At 35.7% G+C, this 26,279-nt stretch overlaps 2 protein-coding genes and 1 pseudogene across 2 annotated transcripts; 1 reads left to right on the top strand and 2 right to left on the bottom strand.

Moving 5' to 3' along the window:
* Positions 1-5: 5 nt before the first annotated feature.
* LOC134235141 (ankyrin-2-like) lies at positions 6-5,016 on the bottom strand (annotated as a pseudogene).
* An 8,029-nt stretch (positions 5,017-13,045) lies between these two features.
* On the top strand, positions 13,046-15,977 carry LOC134235146 (general transcription factor IIE subunit 1-like). The gene is made up of 4 exons (XM_062717249.1): positions 13,046-13,695; positions 13,932-14,136; positions 14,764-14,920; positions 15,790-15,977. Exons 1-4 carry the CDS (start codon positions 13,049-13,051, stop codon positions 15,951-15,953), a joined length of 1,173 nt encoding a protein of 390 aa, XP_062573233.1. The 5' UTR covers positions 13,046-13,048; the 3' UTR covers positions 15,954-15,977.
* Positions 15,978-19,607: 3,630 nt separating this feature from the next.
* Positions 19,608-23,626, bottom strand: LOC134235142 (general transcription factor IIE subunit 1-like). Its single transcript, XM_062717247.1, has 6 exons — positions 23,592-23,626; positions 22,394-23,052; positions 21,884-22,088; positions 21,326-21,533; positions 20,530-20,914; positions 19,608-19,740 (listed from the first exon to the last, which is right to left on the bottom strand). The coding sequence occupies exons 2-5, from the start codon at positions 23,041-23,043 to the stop codon at positions 20,751-20,753; spliced, it is 1,227 nt and encodes a 408-aa protein (XP_062573231.1). The 5' UTR covers positions 23,044-23,052; positions 23,592-23,626; the 3' UTR covers positions 19,608-19,740; positions 20,530-20,750.
* Positions 23,627-26,279: the final 2,653 nt, after the last annotated feature.

Below are 26,279 nucleotides of genomic sequence, written 5' to 3'. Positions count from 1 at the left end.
GGATGAAATCTTGTCATAGAGCGGGCAGAATTAAGGCACTCGCTGAGTTCCTTGTGGCTCATGGAGTGATAAAACAACATGAGCAGCTCCTCAGCATAACCATCTCTGTAGAGGGCTTCTTCATCCTTCATCTCATGAATGTAATGGCTGACAGGCTGGGTGCCTTGGTGAAGGAATATGGAACTCTGGGACTGGGGAGATGATGGGTTCAGATTGATAAGGTTCTACATCAGGGTCGCCTCCCCACTGAAGGATGACTGTTAACCAGCGCCGAATCACTACAAAGTCTGAAGGACATTTGGCAAGTTTAGACAGATGGACAAATTCAATGATTGCATTTCCTGTTCCTCCCTTTAGATATGGATGTTTGGCATTTGTCAAGACATTGGGGTTCAGCCCATGCAAAAAGTGGGCCCGCAAGACCTCACAAACAAGATCAGAGAAATCTTCCCTCAACCTTTGGGAATCTTCAGACACAGGAATTGTGAAATATCTAGCTGCAAACTTTGCTAGAACAGTGGAACAAGTGAAACCATTATTCATCTGGAAATTTAATTTAGCACCATACTTTAACAATGTACATAACGATGAGACAACACCCTCTTCTTGATTACAGAGTTCCACAAGATTGTTTTCCAACAAACACTGAAGAAATATCTGATAAGAGGAATGACCTTCTGAACAAAGACTATTGGGATCTGATCCATGTTTCAGTAGAACCTCCAGAGCACTGTTTAGATGACTGAAGTCATTCTTGTAGAGATATTTAGAATCAATAGAAAACTGAACACAGTCACACAGCATTTTGCCCATGGTACCACAAGACTTCAGTGCCACATGCATCAGCTTGTTCAGGGGCTGCAGTCCAAAGCGGTTCCCCCTCAGAGGGTCGGCATTGAACTTGAGCAGAAGATCTAGGGACTGAACAACCTGGTCCTGGTAATCTGGTTGTAGCTGAATTCTGGTAACCTGGTTCTGGCTCTGACTGGGATGAAGGAGATTTCCTCCAATGAAGGACACGTGAGTCACCAGATAGTGTAGGGGAGTCTCCATTGAGGTGTCCACTTCATTTACCAACTGCTCAATTCCTGTTGTCAACAAGTACTTGGTGGTGTCAAATATGGTGAACAACCCATCTATGTCATTGCAATAGAGTCTATGTAGGGCTGTCTCACCAGTTTTAGAAACACAATTTACATCTGCACCGTTATCTATGAGAGATTTAGCACACTCTCTTCCCCAAACAACTGCCTGAAGAAGTGGAGTCTCTCTTTTGGAGTTCAGTGAATTGACTTCATCTGGAAATCTTTCCACAAAGTAACGAAGACAGTTTAAAGTTCCTTTGCAGCATGCGAAATGAAGAAGTCTGGAAGGAGATGGTAGAGGCACTCTCTCTGACTGCATCTGTGACAGAAGCAACTTGACACAATTCACACTATCACTGGGGATGGCATAGAAGACTGGGAGATCAACATTGACTTGACAATTGTAAGTGGAGTAGTCCAATAAGCCAAGGATCTTGTAGGCCTCTAGTGGGGAGTGGGGCCCAGGGTAACACATACCTGCAATCTGTCCACTCCTCCCTCCCCTCTCTAACAATGTCTCCAATATACCATAGTGTCCTAAGTGAGACGCCAAGTGCACAGGATTGTTACACTTCAGATTCAAATGTCCAGAGTAATATTGCACTAGTTTGTTTACAAGGGCTTTGTTGTTGGTAATAACAGCCAACTGAATGAGATTATACTTGGTATGTTGGTCAAAAACACTTAGTATATCTTCGTCCTTGGGAAGTGATTCCACTATACGCATAACAGCTTCCAGGTCATCTTGATGTCGCAGTAGGTAAATCGCACGGAGAACTTTTAGCTCTGTTTCAGAAGATGGGGGATGAAGTGGGTGGTCAAATAAAATCTTTATCGGCCAGAAAGTTCTGAAGTACTGGTTAAGATAGAAGAAACAGCTGGAGGTGAATTCGATAATGTTCGCCATATTTTTGCATTGAAAAATGCTACAGCCTCTGTACCTTTTTTCTTCTATCATTAATCCATGAAATCTACAAGTAAAAACATTGTTTTGTTTACACATCAAAAAATATTTCGAAAAATAAAGTTTAAAATGAAAGATCAGGACAAACTCTCACAAATGAAATGAAATACTGTATAATCCCTATTGTTTTGGTCTTACAATTGTCAGGAAATAAGGGCCATTGATTTAAATCAACAAGAATCCTATAAAAAAATTAAGGAAAGTGAAAATGAAACTTGTCTTTTATCACATTTCTCAGTGGAAAATTAATAATTTGGCATATTTTGGGTGAATTATCTTCACTTTAAGTAAAGTTAGGCATTATTTTAGGGGTTCCTTGTATTAATTTCTATTTTCAAAAGATTTCTTGAAGTTAAAATAAGACATTAAATATCATAAAGAGAATACCAAAATAACCGCCCCCTTTTTGCAATTTTCTAAGTGCCCTGGGCAGTTAATAGGGATTATACGGTAGTTATTGTTTACTTGGTTAATACTCCAACGAGAGAACAACTCTTGCTTAATGGATAAATAAATAAGAGACCATTTCTGCCAAATTTTGTCTTGCAAGGTATACTGATTTGAGTGTATTTCAATTAAAATATTACTTCTTTTGGAAAATCTTAAGTGCCAAGGAAAACTTTAAATGTATGTGAGTGCATGAGCAGAGGGAGGATAAACCTTAAACTCTATTTTTTTTTTATGATAATGTTACAGTTTAGGTATTTTTTTTTCCATTATGCTGACTGTTGTGTGTTCTACAATTTTTTACACCAATAGCATTTATCATCTTAACATGAAACCATGCATTTATCATGTTTACCACCAATTACATCAGATCAACACAACCATAGCAACAATAACCGAGATTACATCATAAGTGGATAAACCAGATCATAATTTATTGAGTAACCATAGTAACTCACTTGTCACTCTCAATAATATCAATGTTCAGGAGGGGACAGCAGCTTCTAATTCAGCTCTCTATCTGTGCCTCATCTACAACAGATCATTCAAATTGAAATTAAAGGTACATATATCAGTCTATTCCAGCATGAACCTCAAAATGTTTATTAATTAATATACAATATCAAGAAAGAGTATAAGTGTAGAATGTACTTTAATCAAACACTGCACTTTTAAACTTGGGATTTTTAAAGTTCACATCATCGATTTAAATGCACTTTTATGAAGAAAAAAAAGTTTATATGAATTCAACATGAAACACATATCCTGGTATTTAGAGGTATACCTTCAGTTGCTGTATTTTTGAGGCCATTGCATGATACTGTCAAAATCTTTGATATACAATCATGACTATTGGTGAAGACTGATTGTCTCTGTTTAAATTGTAAAAGTCACACTTAATTACTGTGTATGCATGAATCATCTATTTGTTTATTTTGGATACAGATAAGATATAAGTAAATAAACAGTGTTAACCTCCCACTTCTATATTTCTGTTTAGTGACAGTGGCATGTTTGAGGATTATACTTTATCAGCATTATCAGTTATGTATTTTTATTCAGATAACCTGTAATTTACACAAGTACTGTCCAGTATATGCATGTAGCAGACTTGAAAATTAATCTTAAAGGACTTGCAACAACTCTGATGACGGCTGCCTCATGGGGGATCAAATTCAAGTTATATGTTAATTAATAAACTACTTAGTTCACTAAATCTGGCAAATTATAAGCTCATTTAATTAAATAATCTTGTACTACATGTATGTGTATCCACATCAAAGTTAATTTAAGTTGTTTTCCAGGATTCTTTTTTCAAATAAAACTTTTCATCATATTCATGTAAATTCATTGATAACTATTTTGATAAGCTAATTGAATACAAGCAAACACAAAAGAATACTATCTATAACTTTGTTGATTGAAGCAGATGTGAATAAATATTTGATTTCTCCTCTTTTATGTTTGGTATAATAACAAACTCACTGCTATGAACTCTGGACATACAAGCATATCAGATAAATAACAATAAAGTCTAGTATGATCAACAATTTTTATACCCCCCCCCTTCATAAAAAAACCCCTTAAAATAATTATCATTCAGCATGTTAAGAGTTGACTTTTTGTCTCATATCCCATATGCCATGTATGTGGTACATTGCCCAAGATCATTTTAAATTATAATAAAATTACAATTATAGTATATGACATTCGTCACCCTACTTATCAACTTGCTAATGCTTAGATGCATGATACTAGTATCTAATTATCTATCAGGCATTTTATGAATAAGATACCTACATTATACAGGCTTTACAGAGATTAATAAACTATTCCACTTGCAATAATTAAATTGTATTAATTTTTTAACTGACTGACTATAAAACCAATTTTAAATGAATGTTAAATTCATTGGTACTCATAATGGTAAGGAAATGTATGTAAATGCACATGCATACTCAAAATTTACATTATAACTTCCAGTGCCCATGGTTAAAATGATCATACATGCACATACTGCCTGTATCAAAACACATTGGGATTATTCTTTGAAAAAATTGACATTGAAATTAAGTACTACAGTATAGTAACTCGGCTTTGGTTAAAAATATGGTATTACGATCATGAATTTGAAAACTTACTAGGCTCAAGCAGAAATCTTTGTCATAAAAATTAAGACGTCATTTTATCTTTACCAATCCCAAACTTCATGCCAATATGATAAGAATTACTAGTGCTACACGTCATGACTTTTCATCAGCAGCCTCTGCAGGTTTAGTGCAACATTGCATAACAAAATTTTAGCAGTGCAACCTCCGTACTTTTTACATCATCTTGAGTGATTAATGAAAAAAATATGATATACTCCGGCGTACATACCGTGCTTTCAATGGAGCACTGACAGTTCAATGTTCCTGTTTTTGCTAAACCTGTTCAAAAAGGTTGCGTGACGTCTATCACGACAGTCATCTTCCGATCATTCCCTGGTCTACTGCTTTCTAATGTTTTTGTCTGGGTGGCCTTCACCTATACAAGCGATGACTCTTTTTGTTTTCTTGACTGAAGAGTTCCACTCGTGTTTTGAAGCGGGAAATCTAAAAATATTTCCACTTCTAATTGCAGCCCGGAGGACCGGGCTGCTCTATACATATAAGTTTAAGTGTCGGTGTATGGGGATTGGGGTGGGAGTAGTTATGCAGAATTAAAGTATTTCTAAACATTGAAAAGATTGTTAATCAGAATCTTCTTTCTGTTTATGAATCACTGGCGGATTTAAGGGGGGGCGTGGGGGGCGCACGCCCCCCTAAAATTTTCAAAGTATGATGTGACTAATATTTATAATGCCACATTTTGGTACAAAACTAACCCAATAAGTGTTATTCTGCCTGGTTTTATTCTTAAAATACACAAAAATCCAGGGCTGCGCCCCCTGGGCCCCCACCATTCAAAGTATGATATGACTAGTATTAAACACGTCGTACTTTGGTACATCACTAACCAATATACCACTTTTAGTAAGTTATAAGTAATAAAATCGTTTATTATATAGTGACATGTGTTACAATACAATGAGAATTGAGAAACATTCAATACATTTATTATTCAAACATCCAGACCTATATGCTATACACTTTTAACAAAAATAATTGAAAAAATATCCACTATTATTGTGCCTGGTTTTACTCTAAAATACAGGAAAACCAATGAGCTTCCGGGGGCTTCGCCCCCTGCCCCCCCACCTACATGCTATATATATACTTTTAACAAAAATAATTGAAAAATATGCACTGGTTAATATGTGCCTGGTTTTACTCTAAAATACACAAAAACCCAGGAGCTTCCGGGGGCTTCGCCCCCTGGGCCCCCACCTATATTCTAAAAACTTTTGAACAAAAATAAATTGAAAAATATGCACTATTATTGTGCCTGGTTTTACTCTAAAATACACGAAAACCCAGGAGCTTCCGGGGACTTCGCCCCCTAGGCCCCCCCCAGGGCTTCGCCCTGGACCCACTGGGGGCCTTAGGCGGCCCCCAGACCCCTTGCCTTCACAAAGTTATCAACGCCCCCCTAACCACAAATCCTGTATCCGCCCCTGTGAATTACGAGGTGCATAATATATTTACTTCCATAAAGAGAATCTGTAAAAATGTACGTGTTTTTCATATTTAATATAATATGTTCTACGGTGCGACCGTTGGGGCGAGCGCAGTTATTTACAATCAAAAACATGCATTTACACAACTTTGACTTGCACTGCCTATCTTCAGTTCATTAAAAAAGAAGAAAAGAATTTTTTTAAAAAAAAAATCACTTCCCAGGCATCGGGATCGAGATTCCGAACTTTTCGGAAGTTTCCGACAAAATCGGAAATACCCGAGCTTTTAAGTGACGAACGTATGATGTCAAATAAAAAGTCCTGTTGAGTTAGAATGCAAACGATAGTTTTGTGGCATGGAGATTGCATTAAATCGTTGTTTGTAATTTTTTTCAAGTAAGTTGTTGCTATGTTTTAGCCACCATGTTGCTATGCACCGCAAAGGATTATTGGGAGTTTGGAATTTTTTCACGCGGTGAGATAAAAATTTCTTGGAACAATGTGCAGATTTCAACTCGAATATCCTCAGTTCGTACACGTTAGTCTATTGAGCTCGCTACGCGAGCGGCGCTTCGCGCCGCCTCGCTGCGCTCGCTATAAAGTTATTTATCATTTACTATCGAAAAAACGACAATCGGAGTTCCTCGGATGACTCGTACCTCGCACGAATGGAGCGTAGCGGAGTCAGCCGAGGATTGCCGATTGAAAAAACGACAGGCCCCTTTTTTTAGAACATCAAATTTTACTTCTCGGATAAAAACGTACTCTGCACAGTTCGTGTTTTATATTCTAAAATTGAAAATTAATACATTTTCAAATATAAATGATGCGTGTGTCTAACTTCAATTTATACATTTACTTGAGGAATTGATCAAGTTTAAAATGGTACCGTTTTTTTTTATTTTTATCCGACTACAAGTTTTTTTTAAAAATTGCGACCATCGTCTCCATCAATTAGACGCATGCCTTTTTACACATATCGAAGCAGTTTGTTGATCAAGACTCATTTTCATTGTTTACTTGATATATTTCCCGGGCGACAATTGATGGTTACATCAATGTTTTCTTGTTTTTCTCTCTGTGATAACTCTTTGAAAGTTAGCGGAGTTAATTACTTGATAATTCTACCGGAATCTAAATTAGGCAGGTCAATAGATCAGGAGCTAAGGAGGCCTAATATGCACATAGGGGCGTGTTCACGACTGATAATCGCATCAACATTTAGGAAAATCATCACTGTAGGGGACAGAGCCATGATACCGAAATAAATTAATGGTTTAGAGTCCAGAAATAGGTGCTGAAGTGGGAGGGGGTATTTTTTTTCAAGATGTCAGCTTGCGTCCCTTTGAGAGTTTTTGTATATAGGTGTGGTACGTCCTTTTTAAACGTGGTTTTTCTTGCCTGAAAGTGTCAGGATCTTTATTTTAACAAAGAAGATTCAAAATTTTTAAAATTTATTTTACATTTAACAATCCGGAAGACAAGCCCCTATGAATATGCATGCAAATCTCGTGCGCATCTGTCTCTGAGTCTGACGCTAAGGAGGCCAAATATGCATGAAAATCTCGTACGGTTGTGTTTGATGTCAGTGGGCGAGGACTACTGAAATAGGGATGGGAATCCTCGTGTAATTTAAATATATGTCTGCATTTTTAAAGTCTAAATCTACAATTTTATTTCACAATGAAATGGAAATATAAGGAATCACTGTCTAGTTAGTATAGTATGTCAGGGACATCAACAATAGTGGGAAACATGGGATACAAATTTTCCCATGTTTCCCACTATCGTTGATGCCCTGGCATACTATACTAACTAGACAGTGATTCCTTAAGTCATTCATGTTTTGCCAAAGGCAATGATGACCAAAAACTTATTTTTACAACAACCGCAAAACTATATGAGGTATAAAGTTAAAACGTTTTTGGGCTTTTTGCCCTTTGTCAAAACCTTAAAGCATGTAAAGTACTGGGAGCTTAGCACCCCAATTACAACGATGTTTCTATGGTTAAATAAAGAAACCACTTGACAAGTGCACTCAATTCAAAACATAGACAGAAAAAACATATACTGTCCACATGGTCTCATTAAGCTAAACATATTTTGATTTCTTTTGCTTTAAACATACATGTATTCCATTGAATGAATCAAATGTATTCTAAAATTTATCAATCAAGATACATACCGGCATTGTCAAATGTCGTTGAAGATGAACATCATTTTTTATTTGTATGTCCTCTTTATAAACAACTAAGAAGTGAATTTTGTACACTTTTTAATAATACATGAATATCTTATGAATTTCAAATTTAATCCAGCATATGTTAAATCTACAAGAAATATTTGTAACTTCATACGTGATGCATGTAATATAAGAAAATCTATGTGACTATATATTATTTTTATATTTCGTTTACTGTATGTATGTACGGAAGCCCGTTGGTGCCACGTACGAAAAATATTTTATCTGGCGGCCGCCAGATATTAAGTGGCGGCCGCTACTTATTATTTGGCGGCCGCCACATAATTTATATGGCGGCAGCCATTGAATATCTGGCGGCCGCCACTTATATATCTGGCGGTCGCCACTTTTTATTTGGCGGTCGCCACTTATTATTTGGCGGCCGCCACATAATTTATATGGCGGCCGCCATTGAATATCTGGCGGCCGCCACTTATTATTTGGCGGTCGCCACTTATATATCTGGCGGCCGCCACTTATATATCTGGCGGTCGCCACTTTTTATTTGGCGGTCGCCACTTTTTATTTGGCGGTCGCCACTTATTATTTGGCGGCCGCCACATAAATTATTTTGTGAAATGTGAGTGTTATTGTGTCTTTATTGGGTTAAGATATGATGGATGTTGACACAGCCGCTGCTTATTGATAAAAAAGTTAATTCTTAAATATTGGAACACCATTCTTGGAAATCCAGAATGCAAAACTTTATTTAGTTCTCAAATCAAATATTAATCTGCTCTATGCAAAATAGCCAAATATATATATATGTTATCTGGCGGACGCCAGATAAAATATGTGGCGGCCGCCAAATATTATGTAGCGGCCGCCAGTTAAATTATGTGGCGGCCGCCAAATATTATGTAGCGGCCGTCAGATAAATATTTGGCGGCCGCAAGATAAATTATTTGGCGGCCGCCAAGTATTATGTAGCGGCCGCCAGATAAATATGTGGCGGTCGCCAGATGTTATATAGCGGCCGCCAGTTAAATATTTGGCGGCCGCCAGATATTATGTAGCGGCCGCCAGATAAATATATAGCGGCCGCCATATAAATTATGTGGCGGCCGCCATATAAAATTTTTGGCGGCCGCCAGATATATAAGTGGCAGCCGCCAAATAATAAGTGGCTGCCGCCACATAATTATCTGGCGGCCGCCAGATAAAATATTTTTCGTACGTGGCACCAACGGGCTTCCGTATGTATGACTGTCTAAATAAATAAATAAATAAATAAAATAAATGAATCAATGAATCAATTAATCAATTAATCTCAAACCTTTAATAATTGTTCCTAATCGGGATAATCTATATGGATCGCCAAAACATATACATGTATTCAAATATTTGTACTTATCTTCAAATAATTGCACATATCTTCAAATAATTGTACATATCTTCAAATATTTACATTTGCAATGTCTTTGTCGAAGATAAAATTACGAATTGTAAATGTACTTTATTTCCCCATCAATGTATTGGCGCGGTTCCAAAAGAACCACGTGCAGGGCGGGTCAAACAGCTAGACAGAAGCAGGGCTTGGAGCACGTGGATTGGTGGAATCAAAGCATGTAAATATAAGGAATAACTGTCAGATTTTTCAGTTTCATGACGATGATCAATCGATTGGCTTGCGTGATAATTTTATGCATAAACGCCTTCGGCGTTTATGCAAATTATCACGCGACCCAATCGATTGATCACATCATGAAATCGAAAAATAAGACATGTACAGTTGTTCCTTAAATGAATTTAACCCTGACCCTAACCTTAACCCTACTAGGTACAATTTCATTGAAGAAAGGTATAAATAATTATATCTATCTCCAAATAATTATACCTAGGTACAAATGAATTATACCCATCGTTAATGGAATTACACATATCTTTGTTCAATTAGAGATAGGGTCAATTGAATTATACCTATCTCTAATTCATTTGAAGATAGGTATAATTGATTTAAAGATAGGTACAAATGATTTGAAAATAGGTTCAATTCAGACATATCCACAAAGGATTTGAAGATAGGTACAATTTAATTATACCTAGGTTCAATTCGTTATATTTACATTTGCATTATATCTTTCTTAGATGAACCTATTGAAGAGAAATATGTTCATTATTTGGGGATCAGAAGTCATAGCGCGACGGTAACGGGTTCGTTCGCCCGATCTACCTGTTCGCGGGAGTCCGTTCGCACAGAGTCCGTTCGCCCGAAATATTTTTCGCCCAGTATCTTGTTCGTATGGTCGCCCTATGTGTAGTTCGCCCAATACTTATTTATTCATATATGTATTTCACAATTTTGGTAGAGGGCTTAATGCTTATTACAATCATGTCAACAGTTTGAGTGCTTGATGTCTAGGAGTAAAGAAGATTTTTATAGATTGTATTGATTTTGATAGATTTAGCCCCACCCCTCAGGCCCCAGGGAGGACAGGGACCATTAACCCCCTTCCCCGCAGTCACGCATTTTAACGCATATACCATTTCCTATTTCTAACGCAAAATCACGCATATACCGTTTCCCCGCAATCACGCATTTTCACGCACTTTAAAAAGTTCATTTAATCTTAAATCTAATGCCAATTTCCTTCTATTTTATACTTGGTAAAATCTCATAAAATAAGAAAAGTTATTTTTGTATTAAAATATAACGTCAGAATATTATTTACGCTAAACTTTAGAGAAACGTGTACCACGCTAAAGGGTGCTTGCGGGGAAATGGTAAATTTCTACTTCTATGACGTGGACATTAAGCGTATGTTACATAACAATTCAGTAAGTTGTAAAGAGTTAAATTCATAATTTTTGTTTCCCTTACCCATAGATGCAATATGCCAAAAATCGGTTGAAATTGGTGAAGAGAAGAAGCTGAAAATGTTCAAATGTTAGTGTACGACGCTCGATGAACGACGTCGGACAGAAAAGGATAGCAATAATTCGTCACATGAGTGACTCAGGTGATCTAAAAAATCTTTGTTTTAGTGGTTGGATTATGATTTTGAGTTATGTCCAAGACACGATGTAGAAACGATATCGACACATTACTTTTTTATATTTTATTATAATATTTCTCTATCCTATTGTATTTATTACAATACTTTCTGTTTTAAGAAGTCTTCCTTATTGTCAATATCCACGATATCGTGCCGATATCGAATCATGATTGTTCAAAGAATTATGGTTTCCATCTACAAAACTAGTATTGTATTAAAATGTGTTACTTGAAAACTATATATCTTTTATAAAACTTTCCCTGTAGTGTCGATATCGACGATGTCGCTTCGATATCGAATCATATTTGCTCAACTCTTTGTGAATACCGTCCCTGTTACTTTGAATGTGTATTTATATTTAATTACTTTACTTTTACGAAGATTGTACCTGCCATCGATATCGTCGATATCAACGATATCGTATCGATATCGAATCTTGATTGTTAGAATATATTACTTCACCAACCTTCATCCTAATACAAAAATCTTTATTTTTAACATATCCCATGACAATAAGTTCTGTTTCTTCATGCAACGCTTGTACATATTTCCATTCTGATTAATAAGTTTACCCTACCGTCGATATCGACGATATTGTATCGATATCGAATCATGATTGTTAAAACATATTTAACAACTTTTACCTAAATCCAACATCTTACTCTAAACCTAATCCAAAACAATAACAACCACTAACCCTTTCCTTATAATTTAATTTCATATTTATGCTAATTATGAATGAATTTGACATCACTTGTGACCTTGTAAAATTATGTCATAAACCATTGTTAAAATAAATTCTACAAATAGGATCGATATCGATACGATATCGTCACGGTATTGTCGATTTCGACGACATCGACATAGCACAAAGTCTCATTTATGGTACCAAGTATTTCAAATTAATAGTGCTCATCATGATCGATATCGATACGATATCGACATAATATTGTCGATATCGTCGATATCGACATCGAATTCGTTCTTGGACATGTATGATGATTTTAAGCTCACCTTAACGAGTTTGGGAAAGATTATGTGATACCTCAACATGTATACGCCCTATGATGGCCAAACTTGCATGGATGGTACATCTAAGGATGCATACAACCAGACTTGCTTCAGATGCTGAATATGACCTACATTCTTGTAATTATAATTTATATTTCATTTCAAATTACCTAGTCCTTGTTGGCAAACCATTACTTTCAAAGTAAATTTGATGTAAAGCAATTAAAACTGATTTGATATTGTATAATTTTTATATATAATGATATACTAATTTTTACGTTTATATCTCATCAGCAGTTTACAGAGCGTTACATCTCACTATGATGTCAGTCTAAAAATTCATATGATGATTATTTAGAATGTTGATGGATTATTATGTTATACAGAAGCATTGTTAATCATTCAAAGGAACATAGTTGACAAAGCTACAGATGGGCATTTGTAAAAGTCCTATACAGCCAGTTGAGAAATAAATGATGTATAATATCTTCGGTTCAATAACTACACTATAGGAGATGCACTTCAAATATTAGGAATCGAAAATCATTGAAATCTATAAGGTTAACATGATTATCTTCCTCATACACTCTAAATTGTTTATGATAATTGAAAATAATTTGACTGGCGTATTGTATGTGTGGCGGTGCACTTATCTCACTCATTACATCAATGTTTCATTAATATACCAATGTATGTATTTTCATTATGAATGGGCCAGAAATTTTGACAGAGGTACCAACCACATTGAAGAGGCTGATTAGATTAGTGGTCAGAGGATTCTACAGTTTAGAGCACGCCATGATTATCGACCTTCTAGTCCGCAATCCCTGCATGAAAAAGGACGACATTGTGGAAATTCTCAGATTCGAGAGGAAACAACTCCGAGCTCTTATAAACATCTTAAAAACAGAAAAGTTTCTCAAGACAAGTCTTAGAATGAAAATGGAAACTGATGCTGAAAACAAATCTACCCGCCAGACATACTACTTCATCAATTACCAAGTATTTGTCAACATTGTCAAGTACAAACTCGATCACATCCGCAGGAAGATCGAAATGGAAGAAATGCACAACACTAGTAGGCCATCTTTCAAATGTCCCACTTGTGAAAAGACCTTCACTGACCTTGAGGTCAATAAGTTGAATGATGTTATGAGTGGCACGTTTCGGTGTACGTTTTGTGAATGTGAAGTGGCGGGGGCGACCTCGGTCCAGAAAACGCGGACTTTACTGGCCAAATTTAATGAACAGATACAGCCAGTGTTTGACTTGTTACAGAAGTGTTTTGACATCAAATTAGCCCCAGAGCTTCTGGAACCGGAACCCACAGACCTCAACAGAGTTCACAACAGGTTAACGTACATCATTTCTTTGATACTCATCAAATATAGAGTTTGTATATACAGGGTTGATTTTACGTGTACATGAGAAATAATAAACTAAACAAACAAAAAAAGCACAAATAAACCGTATGATATTGATAATTATAGACTTTGTTGAACATGGAATGGTATGTATATATACGTAAACTCCATCACCATAAATCTTGATTCGTTAAACTGCTTCAAATTGAGTATGTACCTTTTAGATCCCATTCTTCAAGGACATCCAATGCAGATAGGAATGTTTGGAGTGGTGATAAGAATAGATCCACCAACTATAACCTGGGATCTGATGCCACTGTCACTATCAGCATGGGAGGGGAGGGGGAGACAAAGAAGAGTGAGGTGGTTAAGGAGGTGCCGATCTGGATGTCACAGAGTACAGTAGAGGGGGAACAGGAGGACAGCAGGGTCAGCATACATACATCACCATGGTTACATTGTAAACAATTACTCACTAAACAGTTCTGTTATTGAATTCTTGTCCCTCGTAACAACTGCTGCACAAAGATAGTACATGAGTATATTTATATATCTTTATCTCAAGGTAGAAACCAAATATCTTTTAGTTGGAAAAACATCATTGTATCCAATTAAGGAGGTTATGATGTGTGCATGATCTGTCGTTGAAATAATGATCAATATATACATATAATGTTATAAAGCTGACCATACATGTAACAGAGAATAGTAATTGGCTATGTCAGTGCACACAGACTTGAAGATGGTTGGGCAAGAAAGGCTATCACTTACAACTGGAATTAACTTTCATAGAAAAAGAAATGTCACAAAATACTTTTTTGTATGTTATCATTATTTTTACAAACTCTTAAAAATCTCCTAGCTTCTTCTTGGGATCATTTTTGTGGTTAAAAAAACATGCCTTATGTAAAGAAATAAAATTACATGAAAGCAACCCCAAAAAAGAATTCGAACTTTAGTGAAACATGTACCAATTATAGACTTATGAAACGCTGATATACTGAAAGCAAAATACCGGTAGTTGGCATAAATAAAATGTATATATCATTTAAACAGAGCTCTTTTGTCAATGAGGAATCCAAACCAGCACATATGAAAGCATCCAATAGATCAGCGGTCAACAGCGAGATAGAAGCGCTCCTATACATTCATGAGAAGAAGGGTGAGGCAGAGGAAGAAACACCTAAGTTCTCAGCTGTATCACATAATACAGGTAGAATCTCAGTAGGCCATCTCATAACACAGGTAAGATGTCAGCTCCATCTCATAACACATGTAACATCTCAGCTCATCTCATAACACAGGTAAAATCTCAGCTCCATCTCATAACACAGGTAAAATCTCAGCTCCATCTCATAACACAGGTAAGATCTCAGATCCTTCTCATAACACAGGTAAGATCTCAGCTCCATCTCAAAACACAGGTAAGATCTCAGCTCCATCTCATAGCACAGGGAAGATCACAGTTCCATCTCATAACAGAGGTAAGATCTCAGCTCCATCTCATAACACAGGTAAGATCTCAGCTCCATCTCATAACACAGGTAAGATCTCAGTTCCATCTCATAACACAGGTAAGATCTCCTCCATCTCATAACACAGGTAAAATCTCAGCTCCATCTCATAACACAGGTAAGATGTCAGCTCCATCTCATAACACAGGTAAGATCTCAACTTCGTCTCATAACACAGGTAAAATCTCAGCTCCATCTCATAGCATAGGTTAGATCTCAGCTCCATCTCATAACACAGGTAAGATCACAATTCCATCTCATAACACAGGTAAGATGTTAGCAACATCTCATCTTTCTTTTGTTTAAGTGAGACTGGTGACTGGAATCCATGTTTTATGACCCTGCATCGTCGGAAACCCACGGGTGATCAATCATCTATTCTATACTTATCACGATAAGTAAAGACGAGATCACCAGTGGGTTTCCGACGATGCACGGTCCTGAAGCTCTGTCTATAACCTTTCTTTCTTCATTACATAAAATTATATACAGTATGTACATGTGCATAAAAATAATTTTGTAGAAGTTTTTATCACTGTAAACTACAAGCTTTCCTTGTTGTTTGTAGTTGAGGAGATGGAGAGTGAGGAGGAAGATACGACGGTAACGGTTGCCGGGAGGAAAGTGCCCCTCCATGAAGTGACAGATGAGATGGTGGCCAAAATGACCCCCGAGGAAAAAAAGGATTACATACGTCTGGGAGAGGAACTCTATCAAAACATGTATGAATGACCTGATCATTCATGTGGTTTACATGTTTATGTCCAATCTTAGGAAACATCTGTTTCCTTGTACTCAACTGAGACACAAAATCAGAACCTAGCTCTTCACTTTGTGCTGACAATGCCGATGGTGATTTATCATCTCGTTATTACAAACTACAGCAATTTACAGAAAAAAACGACTCTTGCAATAGTGTTTGTTGTACCTATGTTTATGTAATTGTACCATTCTATGAAATTCATTTGATCTTAAAGAAATTAAAATATTGTTCATAACTGTATTAGTAATTGACATATTTCATCAAAATCATTTTGGTTGAATATCTTGTATATACACTGTTAAAATTGAATTTACTGAAATTTAAATTTTAGTTTCTTTATCATTCATCAATATGGATGTATGACTAGATCTGAGGGTTAAAATAAACTTCTTTCTGATGTACAGGGAAGAGCAATTGTTCAAGTCTTGTATTTAACTCAGACTATTAAAGAATTTTAATTAAGTTAAACACTTGTCAGAAGTCTGTTAGGAAAATTCAGGGAGGGTTTTTTTCTTTTTTCCTCTCTGTGGCTATCCTTACTCATGTGGTCCATTTCACTTGTACGAAAGAATTTACGACGAAGACAAAAAGTTTTATAGTTGATACTAGTACATCTTGCAGAATTAATGATTCTGTTATTCATTAACAAAAATTATCTTCCTTAATTCTTTTTAAAGGATTAGCCCTTGTCATGTAAATAAAAAAGAGATTTATTTCAATAATTACATTCCAGTCTTTAAAAAGCATAATTATTTCTGAATCATACAAATTCATATTAAGGACAGATGATACAAACAAAAAATGGATGCCTGGATTGGTGTATATTTCTTGGACTTATTTCATTGCAAATGATGCAAACAATAAATTTCTAGAATATAATGAAATTGTAAACCTTCTGTGATGTTCAAAAGTCTGCCCGTCTGAAACCATCCTTATTAATCTATACAAATATTTTTCACTTTAAATTCCATTTTTTTCCAAATTTGAATAAAAAGTTAAAAAGTACGCGGTGAAAGTTATTCATTTTATTTAACTTAACATGACCCAAGTTCTTATTTTCAAATTCTTTGACAAAAATTTGTTTGTATCATCTGTCCTTAAGAACAAGCAATTTAAAACAAAATGTAAAGGGTCTACCTCTGTAACAAAGAGGGAAGGTCACTTAAAAGCTATTTCAGAAAGTCTTAAATCAAAAAACATCCTAGCATACAAGGATATATTTCGTTCTTTTATCAGAATATGTAAGGTAATTAGAAAATAAAAATGAATATATAGTTTTTCCGTTACACCAATAGAGAAATATGTGTTTGGTGTATTAATATAAAGTGTTCAAAATTCATTCCCTCAAATGAATGTCATTGTTTAAGGCAATCAAAAACCGCGGATCCAGGATTTTTTTCCAGGGAGGGTCCACATCAACTCTAACAGACTCAGAAATTTTTTGCCCCCCCCCCCCCCCAAAAAAAAAAAACCATAATAACCCTCCCTTTTCAACTAGAATTATTCTTGCACATCGTTAACTTAATTAAGTTAAGTTAGGGTATAAATTAAACCATCATGGGATTATTTGTCAAAACCATCTCGGAATTATTTGCAAACCTTTTCTATCTTACTTGTTGCACAATACACCTAGAATATGCAAGAAAGGGTTTTTTGAAAGGCTGTATTTTCTACGGAAACCGGTGCCAGGTAGAAAAATATTTTATCTGGCGACCTCTAAGTATATATAACTGGTAGCCACAAGAAAGTTAAATGGCGGATGCCATGGAAGTAAACAGTAAATTTTTGATATGATCAAAATTTCACATAATTTATTATTTTTATATTTTAAAAAAAATGTCTGATATATCTTTACTAAGTCTGTAACACGACCCCCTACCCAGGCTTCAACAAATAATTGCTATTATAACAAGACTTCCCTGTCAAGGCTCTAATATACAGTGTACAATACCAAATTAATTGTATAAATATAGAAATAATTCCTACATTAATTTTTAAAGTACATACAGTATTTTAAAAGAAAATGTTCCTGGGATTAAAACAAATCAAAATAATGCTCCAAATTGTTGCAGCTACGACCCCCTACCCAGGCTTCAAAGATCTTAAAGTTTTGCAAACAATGTCATGAAACATGATCAGAATGGGATTCCTTTAATCGTGACACGAAAAGTAACGAAAAATGTTTTCACTCCAGTGGGAGCACTGCTTTGTACTCAAAGATCTTAAAGTTTTGGTGCTATATATAGGAACTGTTTTGTGACCACACAGTTACTTCTTGAATGAAATTAAAAAGGGGGTCAGTTCTGGTTAAAAGATAATTGAGTGGTAATATTTGTGAATCACTAATTCACCTCAATGTAAGCAATAAAACTTATCCGTCCTCCACGCACACAAGGTGGTGTACAGTTATGCAAACAACGGAAATACATCTTTTGCTAAAAAGTCTTTAAAAGCTGCATTGTTAGAACTATCTTTGATTTGGCTTGCTTTTTTGATAGTCCATATTGCATATATGAGTCAAATACCTTTTCTTTATTTCTTACAAATCTTATGAAATACATTTAGCTTTATCAAACTCCTCTGACTAGCTCTATAGCTAATTCAAGCTATTAAAGCTTATGGCAGGTAGGTCTGAGTATGGGACGCGGTTACGGACTTAAAAGATTTATAAAACATTTTTTTTTTAAACGGAAAAATATATAATGTGAAAATATTTATAATTTCACATCATATAATCATATCAAAATTGCACTCTGAAAAGAAGTAATTAAAATCAGGTTTGAAACTAAACTAAATCTAACAACTTGGGCACTGGGTGTATGTCTATAAAAATATTTTATCTTTTGGTCGCCACATAAATAACAAGCAGCCGCCTGAAAGTTATCTGTCGGCCGCCAAATAATTATTTGCATGGCGGCCGCCATATAACTTTCCGGCGGCTGACAGTTATATACGTGGAGGCTGACAGATAAAATATTTTCTACCTGGGACCTGGCGGTTTCTGTAGAAAATAAAGCCTTTGAAAAATCCTCTTGCTTGCATATTCTTGCTATATTGTGCAATAAGTAAGACAGAGTCTGAAATCTGTTAGAGTTGATGTGGACCCTACCTGGAAACAAATCCTGGATCCGCGCCTCTTGACTACCTGAAAAAAGCCATCAGAATAGCAGCCAATTTGAGGGAACGAATCTTGAACACTTTATATTAATACACCAACCACATATTTGCTTTTTGGTATAAAGGAAAAACTACAGACTAAAATGTAATCATTGTAATAAATGGGTAATCCTTGAAAAGATTTTAGAAAGATGTTTTTATGCAATAATATATAACAGAATCATTAATTTTGCAAGATGTTACAATCAATTAAAGCTTTTGATCTTAGTCGTAAATGCTTTCGGAAAATTACCACAGGAGTGAGGATACCCACAGGGAAGAAAAAAGGGAACCCCCTCCCCAAATTTTCTTAACTGACTTGTGTAAAGTAATTGAAATTCTTTAATAATCAGTGTTTTATACCAGACATGAACTATCGCTATTCCCTGTACATCAGACAAGAAGTTTATTTTACCTCTCAGATCTAGCCATACATCCATATTGATGAAGGATTAAGAAACTAAGAATTAAATTTCTTTTAAATAAATTTTAATTGTATACATACAAGATGTTCAACCAAAATGATTTTAATGAATTATGTCAATTACAAATACAGTTATGTACAATATTTTAATTTCTATAAGATTCAATAATTCCAATCTTAATTTTATTTATTGATTCCTTGTGTTTTGATTGGACGAGAACAAATTCAAGAAAAAGTTTACACATCGATGAATTTTTCAACCAGAACTACTTTCTTGACTGTTGTAAAAACAATGAAAACAGATACTTCTAGTCCGTTTTAGCTAAATTATGATTACAAGAAACTTATAATAAAAAATGAATGAATGAAAAGAGATAAACAGGACTGACAGACGGGAATATAATGTTTATGTCACTGTCGGATTACGAGTGTGAATTTTTTTAAATCGCTGATCATGCTGTCATTTTCTCGACGTTCCATATCAGCTCAGTTGGTATCGTTGTGATAGGGAAAAGAAATGTACCTCAGACTCTTGCCTTTTCAGCATCAAATTCATATATTTACATCCTACAGATCCCATATTCTCCCTAAATCTTTGAACGAACCAGAGCAAATCGAGGACATCGTCGGTCTTCAACTTTCGTCATGACGTCAACATGGCCATGGTCAAGGACGAATTATTTTGGAGAATACGCGTATTTACGATATTTGTTGACTTAAACAACATTCAATGAGTTTTTATAAGTTTAATTATTGATTGTTTTGACAAATAAAGTTGGATTTTATCTATATTCATCTTGTATACGTTTCTTTGCGGCATAAAGTATTCCTACGCCGTACAAAATAACGGATTGTATGGCGGCCTCAAAGAGAAATAATTTTAATAATTTCTAAAAATTCGTAATTGGAATTATAAGAATTAAACGTTCTGAAAAAAGAACGTTTAATCCTATAATGAATTTTACAGAAAAGTACAATAACATAAACATAGGTACAACAAACATCATTGAGAGAGTCTTTCTTCTGTGAATTTCTGTAGGCTGTGGTCAAGTGATCATTAAATGTCATCGGCATAGTCGACACAAAGTGAAGAGCTCAGTTCTCATTTTGTGCCTCAGTTGAGTACAAGGAAACAGACGTTTCCTTAGATTGGACAATAAACATGTAAACCACATGAATGAAGAGGTCATTCATACATGTTTTGATAGAGTTCCTGTCCCAGTCGTATGTAATCCTCTTTTTCCTCGGGGGTCATTTTGGCCACCATCTCATCTGTCACTTCATGGAGGGGCACTTTCCTCCCGGCAACGGTTACCATGGTATCCTCCTCCTCACTCTCCATCTCCTCAACTACAAACAATATTGAAATTTTATGGTTTACAATTTCTACAATATAATTATCATGTCCATGTACACACTGTATAAGAAATGGAGAGAGAGAAAGTGTGATAGACAAAGCTTCAGACCATAAAACTTTGTTGAGCTTACTTTTTATTCCCGTCTCACTTACGCAACTGGAAAGTGAGATGAAGATGAAATCCTACCTGTGTTATGAAATGGAGCTGACATCTTTCCTGTGTTATGAGATTGAGCTGAGATGTTACATGTGTTATGAGATTGAGCTGAGATCTTACCTGTGTTATGAGATGGAGCTGAGATCTTACCTGTGTTATGAGATGGAGCTGAGATCTTACCTGTGTTATGAGATGGAGCTGACATCTTACCTGTGTTCTGTGTTATGAGATGGAGCTGAGATCATACCTGTGTTATGAGATGGAGCTGAGATCTTAGGGGTTTCTTCCTCTGAGTCACTACTGGAGCTGTCATTTCTCTGACCAGGTAGGGAGCCCCCTGGGGTCCCACCCTTCTTCTCATGAATATATAGGAGTGTTTCTATCTCGCTGTTGACCGCTGATCTATTGGCTGCTTCCAAATGTGCTGGTTTGGATTCCTCATTGACAAAAGAGCTCTGTGAAAATGAGACATTTTTAAAAGAAATTGTCAACTATCTAGCCTTCAATATTCAACTGATTCATGATCTACAATTAATTGTAAGTTTTTCTATTTTTCTTATTTCATATCGTTGGAAATTTTTTTATCCTTTTCTATGATACTATAATTGGCAAAAGATAGCTGAAGTTATACTTTGAGGTAAACCACAATTAACTAATTAAAAAATCTTTGTGCAGCCTTTAACATTAAAGGCCAAAATTCATTTAATTGACTAAATTGCCAAAAATTCATTAACAGATCTGTTTTCTAAGTAAAGCTTATGCCTGATTGTTTACAATGTGACTATGGTGATATAAGAATACTGACCCTGCTCTCGTCCTGTCCCCCCTCCACAGTACTCTGTGACATCCAGATTGGCACCTCCTTAACCGCCTCGCTTTTCTTTGTCTCCCCCTCCCCTCCCATGCTGATAGTGACTGTGGCATCAGATCCCAGGTTATAATTGGTGGACCTATTCTTATCACCACTCCAGACATTTCTATCTGCATTGGACGTCTTTGAAGAATGGGACCTGAAAAGTAGTTGCTCAATTTGTAGCAGTTTAAACTTCAAGGATTTTGTAAATGACTGTTCATGCATTCCATATTTTTTAAAATGTAAAATTATCACCATTAACATGATTAATGGTCTTATGCTCTAAAAATTAGATGTTGGATCCACTCACATACTCATTTCAATAACTCAGTGTAGATAGTAAATTAGTGTGCAAAGGGTTCTAATTTCTTTTGAAAAGTCAAAATACTGCAAATACAAGTAAGTGATTGAAAAAATAGTTGTGTATAAACTCTACATTTGATTAGAGGTGATGAAACCAACCTGTTGTGAACTCTGTTCAGATCTGTGGGTTCCGGTTCCAGAAGCTCTGGGGCTAATTTGATGTCATCACACTTCTGTAACAAGTCAAACACGGGCTGTATCTGTTCGTTAAATTTGGCCAGTAAAGTCCGCGTATCCTGGACTGAGGTGGCTCCCGCTTCTTCTTCAACCTCATTCTCACAAAACGTACACCGAAACGTCCCACTCATAATGTCAAACAACTCATTGACTTCAAGGTCAGTGAAGGTCTTTTCACAAGTGGGACATTTGAAAGACGCCCTGCTCGTGTTGTGCATTTCTTCCATTTCGATCTTCCTGCGGATGTGATCTAGTTTGTACTTGACAATGTTGACAAACACTTGGTAATTAATGAAGTAGTATGTCTGGCGCGTAGATTTGTTCTCTGCATCGGTTTCCATTTTCATTCTTGTCTTGAGAAATTTTTCTGTTTCTAAGGTGTTTATAAGAGCTCGGAGTTGTTTCCTCTCGAACCTGAGAATTTCCACAATGTCGTCTTCTTTCATGCAGGGATTGCGGACTAGAAGATCGATAATCATTGCATGCTCTAAACTGTAGAATCCTCTGACCACTAATCTAACCAGCCTCTTCAATGTGCTTGGTACCTCAGTCAAAATTTCTGGCTCATTCATATTGAAAATCTAAAAAAAAAAATTGATGTATTAAGCTATTTAATTTTTTGCATTCACAATTGTTTACAGCCACAATGTCAAAAAATATTTCATATGTGTTTCTAGAAGTGTGTTTATGACCATGATCACTAATGTACAGAAAACTAAGTGTATGAAGCATTACTTTATACATGTAAGTTGTATTATTATTATGAAAATTTAATTCAGTTCTTCTTCTTCTTCTTGCCATCCAGTGCAAAACCACTTAAGTATTATCGCACTCTGAATAATGCTTCAAAATCACCCATCAATAATTAAAACTGTTGGTTTATTTTGCCAGATGCAATATGATTTAAAAATAAAATCCACACAGGGACTGAGCACGTTTCTGAGCAGGGTGAAACGGCCTTGTGAGCTGATGGCATATATTATGATCATACAGCCTGACGTTATATTGAAAAACCTAAATATTTTTTTTTTTGAATGGATAAATATAACCAGGGTTTTTAGTTAAAATATGAACTCTTAAAAATATCTAAAATATATGTAAAGGAAAATCAATCAAATACCGTAAACAAAATTTCAATGCAGCTCAACACCGGATCTCGTATACGATAAATTAAAAGATGACAAGGTTTGGGTAAACTGACACAATCCCGGAAATAAAACATGTACTGAATGTAATATTATTTCAGTGACCTATATACTAGTTAGTATATAGGTCCCTGATTATTTTCAACATTTTTCTGTCTTTTTGAAAAATTTACCCAAAAGATACAAGCAGAACGATTTGCTCTTAACTGCTCAATGCTGTTTTGCTTGGAAGGGGGGGGGGGGGGTTGCAAAGTTGGAAATATAGTTAGGTTGAATTTGTACTTGAACTCTGATAATTCCTTCATGAATGTATACATTTAATCAATTTGTATAATCAATTTGTATGAAATGTTCGATAAGTTAATCTTGTACTTTTACTTAGAACTTACGAGGCTTATCGTCGCAAACCACAGCCAAAATGTACGATCCTCCCCCATTCTTTAGGAGAGGGCCTTTTCTCTTTTAATTAGAGAAGTGGACAGGCTATCGGATTCGCCTACATCCGCCGATAGCCTGTCCACTTCTCTAAAGAGAATAGGAGAGGGACATATATATGCGGACTCCGGACCGTGGCTTGAAACGGTATATGAGGTTTAAAATAAGAAAATAATAATAAGACAATTATGTACAATGAACAAGGATCGATCTATAAACCTTGAGAATTGTCGCTAAGGCCACTCTCAGAGTGGCCTGGCAGTAAGCTAGTCAGAGCGCTGCTCTATCTAGACTGACTAGAGTAGCAAAGTAAGAGTTTATCTTTTATGTCGCGGGTTCGAATCCCACTGCTTGACGTAGAGACCAGTCCAAAGCATAATATGATTTAGACTGTATCACGAGGTCCCACATCGCAGTAGGTGCAGACATGAAAAAGATACTTGAACACTATTCGACAAGTGTTTTATATTAAGCATCTCGTGACGTCTTCAGTTTAAGATATGAGTACAAAGTTCTCAATGGGATGTTAAGGAACAACTACAGTGTAAATACTATAGACATGAAAATTCACGATGCAGTATGGAACGCCTTCACTGCCTTATAGCAGACCACAACAATTGCATTGCGTCAACCTTCCATTATATTATGTCAACTCTTTATGACATTTACTCACACTACTATTGCATTGTGTCAACCTTACATTACGTTATGTCAACTCTTTATGACATTATCCCACACTACTACTGCATTGTGTCAACCTTCCATTATATTATGTCAACTCTTTATGACATTAATGCACACTACTACTGCATTGTGTCAACCTTCCTTTACGTTATGTCAACTCTTTATGACATTAACCCACACTACTATTGCATCGTGTTAACTTTCCTTTACATTATGTCAACTCTTTATGACATTAACCCACACTACTATTGCATCGTGTTAACTTTCCTTTACATTATGTCAACTCTTTATGACATTTACACAGACTACAATTTTATTTCGTCAACTTGCATTTCGTTATGTTTACTTTTCATGACAATCTTAGTTTTTATTAACTGATGTGAAAAGCTCATGCCATACTGTGCGCACTCTTCTACATTATGTCGATTCACTATTACGTTATGCGAACACGGGTATCCTCGGCCTTTATATGAGCATAACGTATTTTCCGCGTCCTGCAAGCACTAAAAATGGCGGGAGAGAAAACTGTCGTAGAAGAGATTCTCAGCGATTTCGGAATGACATCTTTGAATGAAATCTTTAAGCGACAAATGATTGAGAATTTTGAAACATGCAAAGCCTTAACACTGCGACTGTGAATTAAAGTCACGTCGAAATTCAATGGTGTTTACTTTAATCTGATAATTAAATGAATCAATATTATGAGTCGTGCAGCAATCATTTTTTTTCTTTTTTATTTTGAATTGTTTTTTTTTTTTTTTTTTTTTTTTTTTTATAAAAGTCTTAAACTTTGTAGGACATTGCATTAGTTTCACATTAAGTTTAGCTGAATTAAGTTGAAAACTTTTTTTCTATAAAACTCTAAAGCCTGAGATCTTCTCCGCTTTCCGCCCTTGGTCTCCAACCATATACCGCAACCCTTCCTTCTTCAAGATTCCCATATCCGCCACTGATATGTGCCCATGCATGCTTTCTAAGGCATATTCAATTGATTTAGAAGAACGACTGGTAGATTTTTGTAATAGAATTCTGGCCCTGGAATGATTAGAAAAATTACTAACTCCAGTGACGTAGCATCTTTTTTTGAAAGAGGAGGTCAGCCAGAAAAAAATCATTTACCGGGAAAAAAAATTGACAAGTCAAGAAAAAAAAGTCCAAGCCCGAAAATCCTACTTCGGGGAGAGGGGTCCAACTTCGATCAGTCCCATTTTTTCCCAGATATATTACATTACCCTTAGTGGACTATGCTTCAACAAGAAGTAGGGGTGGGGGGCTGTACAGTTTCAATAAACATTACATTTTCTATAGTAAAGTTATGTCTGGGAAAAGAGGGGGGTTGATATTGTGTGCTTGTAATTTGTCCTAATCAATCAGGACCCCTCCCCCCCCTTCTTACCAGTCATTAAAACACGGTCGTCAGCATTCATTATATACTAGATATACAGCTCTGAGATAATGTAAATGTATTTTAACATCAGGTAATAAACTTTTGGAATCAACATGATAAAGAGTTAACACAATATAAAGATATTTTTAAATCACAT

Source organism: Saccostrea cucullata, unplaced genomic scaffold, assembly GCF_032062105.1.
Source record: "Saccostrea cucullata isolate Sc308-1 unplaced genomic scaffold, CSIRO_AGI_Scuc_v1 ctg3562, whole genome shotgun sequence".
NCBI lineage: Eukaryota > Metazoa > Mollusca > Bivalvia > Ostreida > Ostreidae > Saccostrea > Saccostrea cuccullata.
Note: the sequence above shows the minus strand (reverse complement) of the source record. Positions and strands in the feature narration are given on the sequence as shown.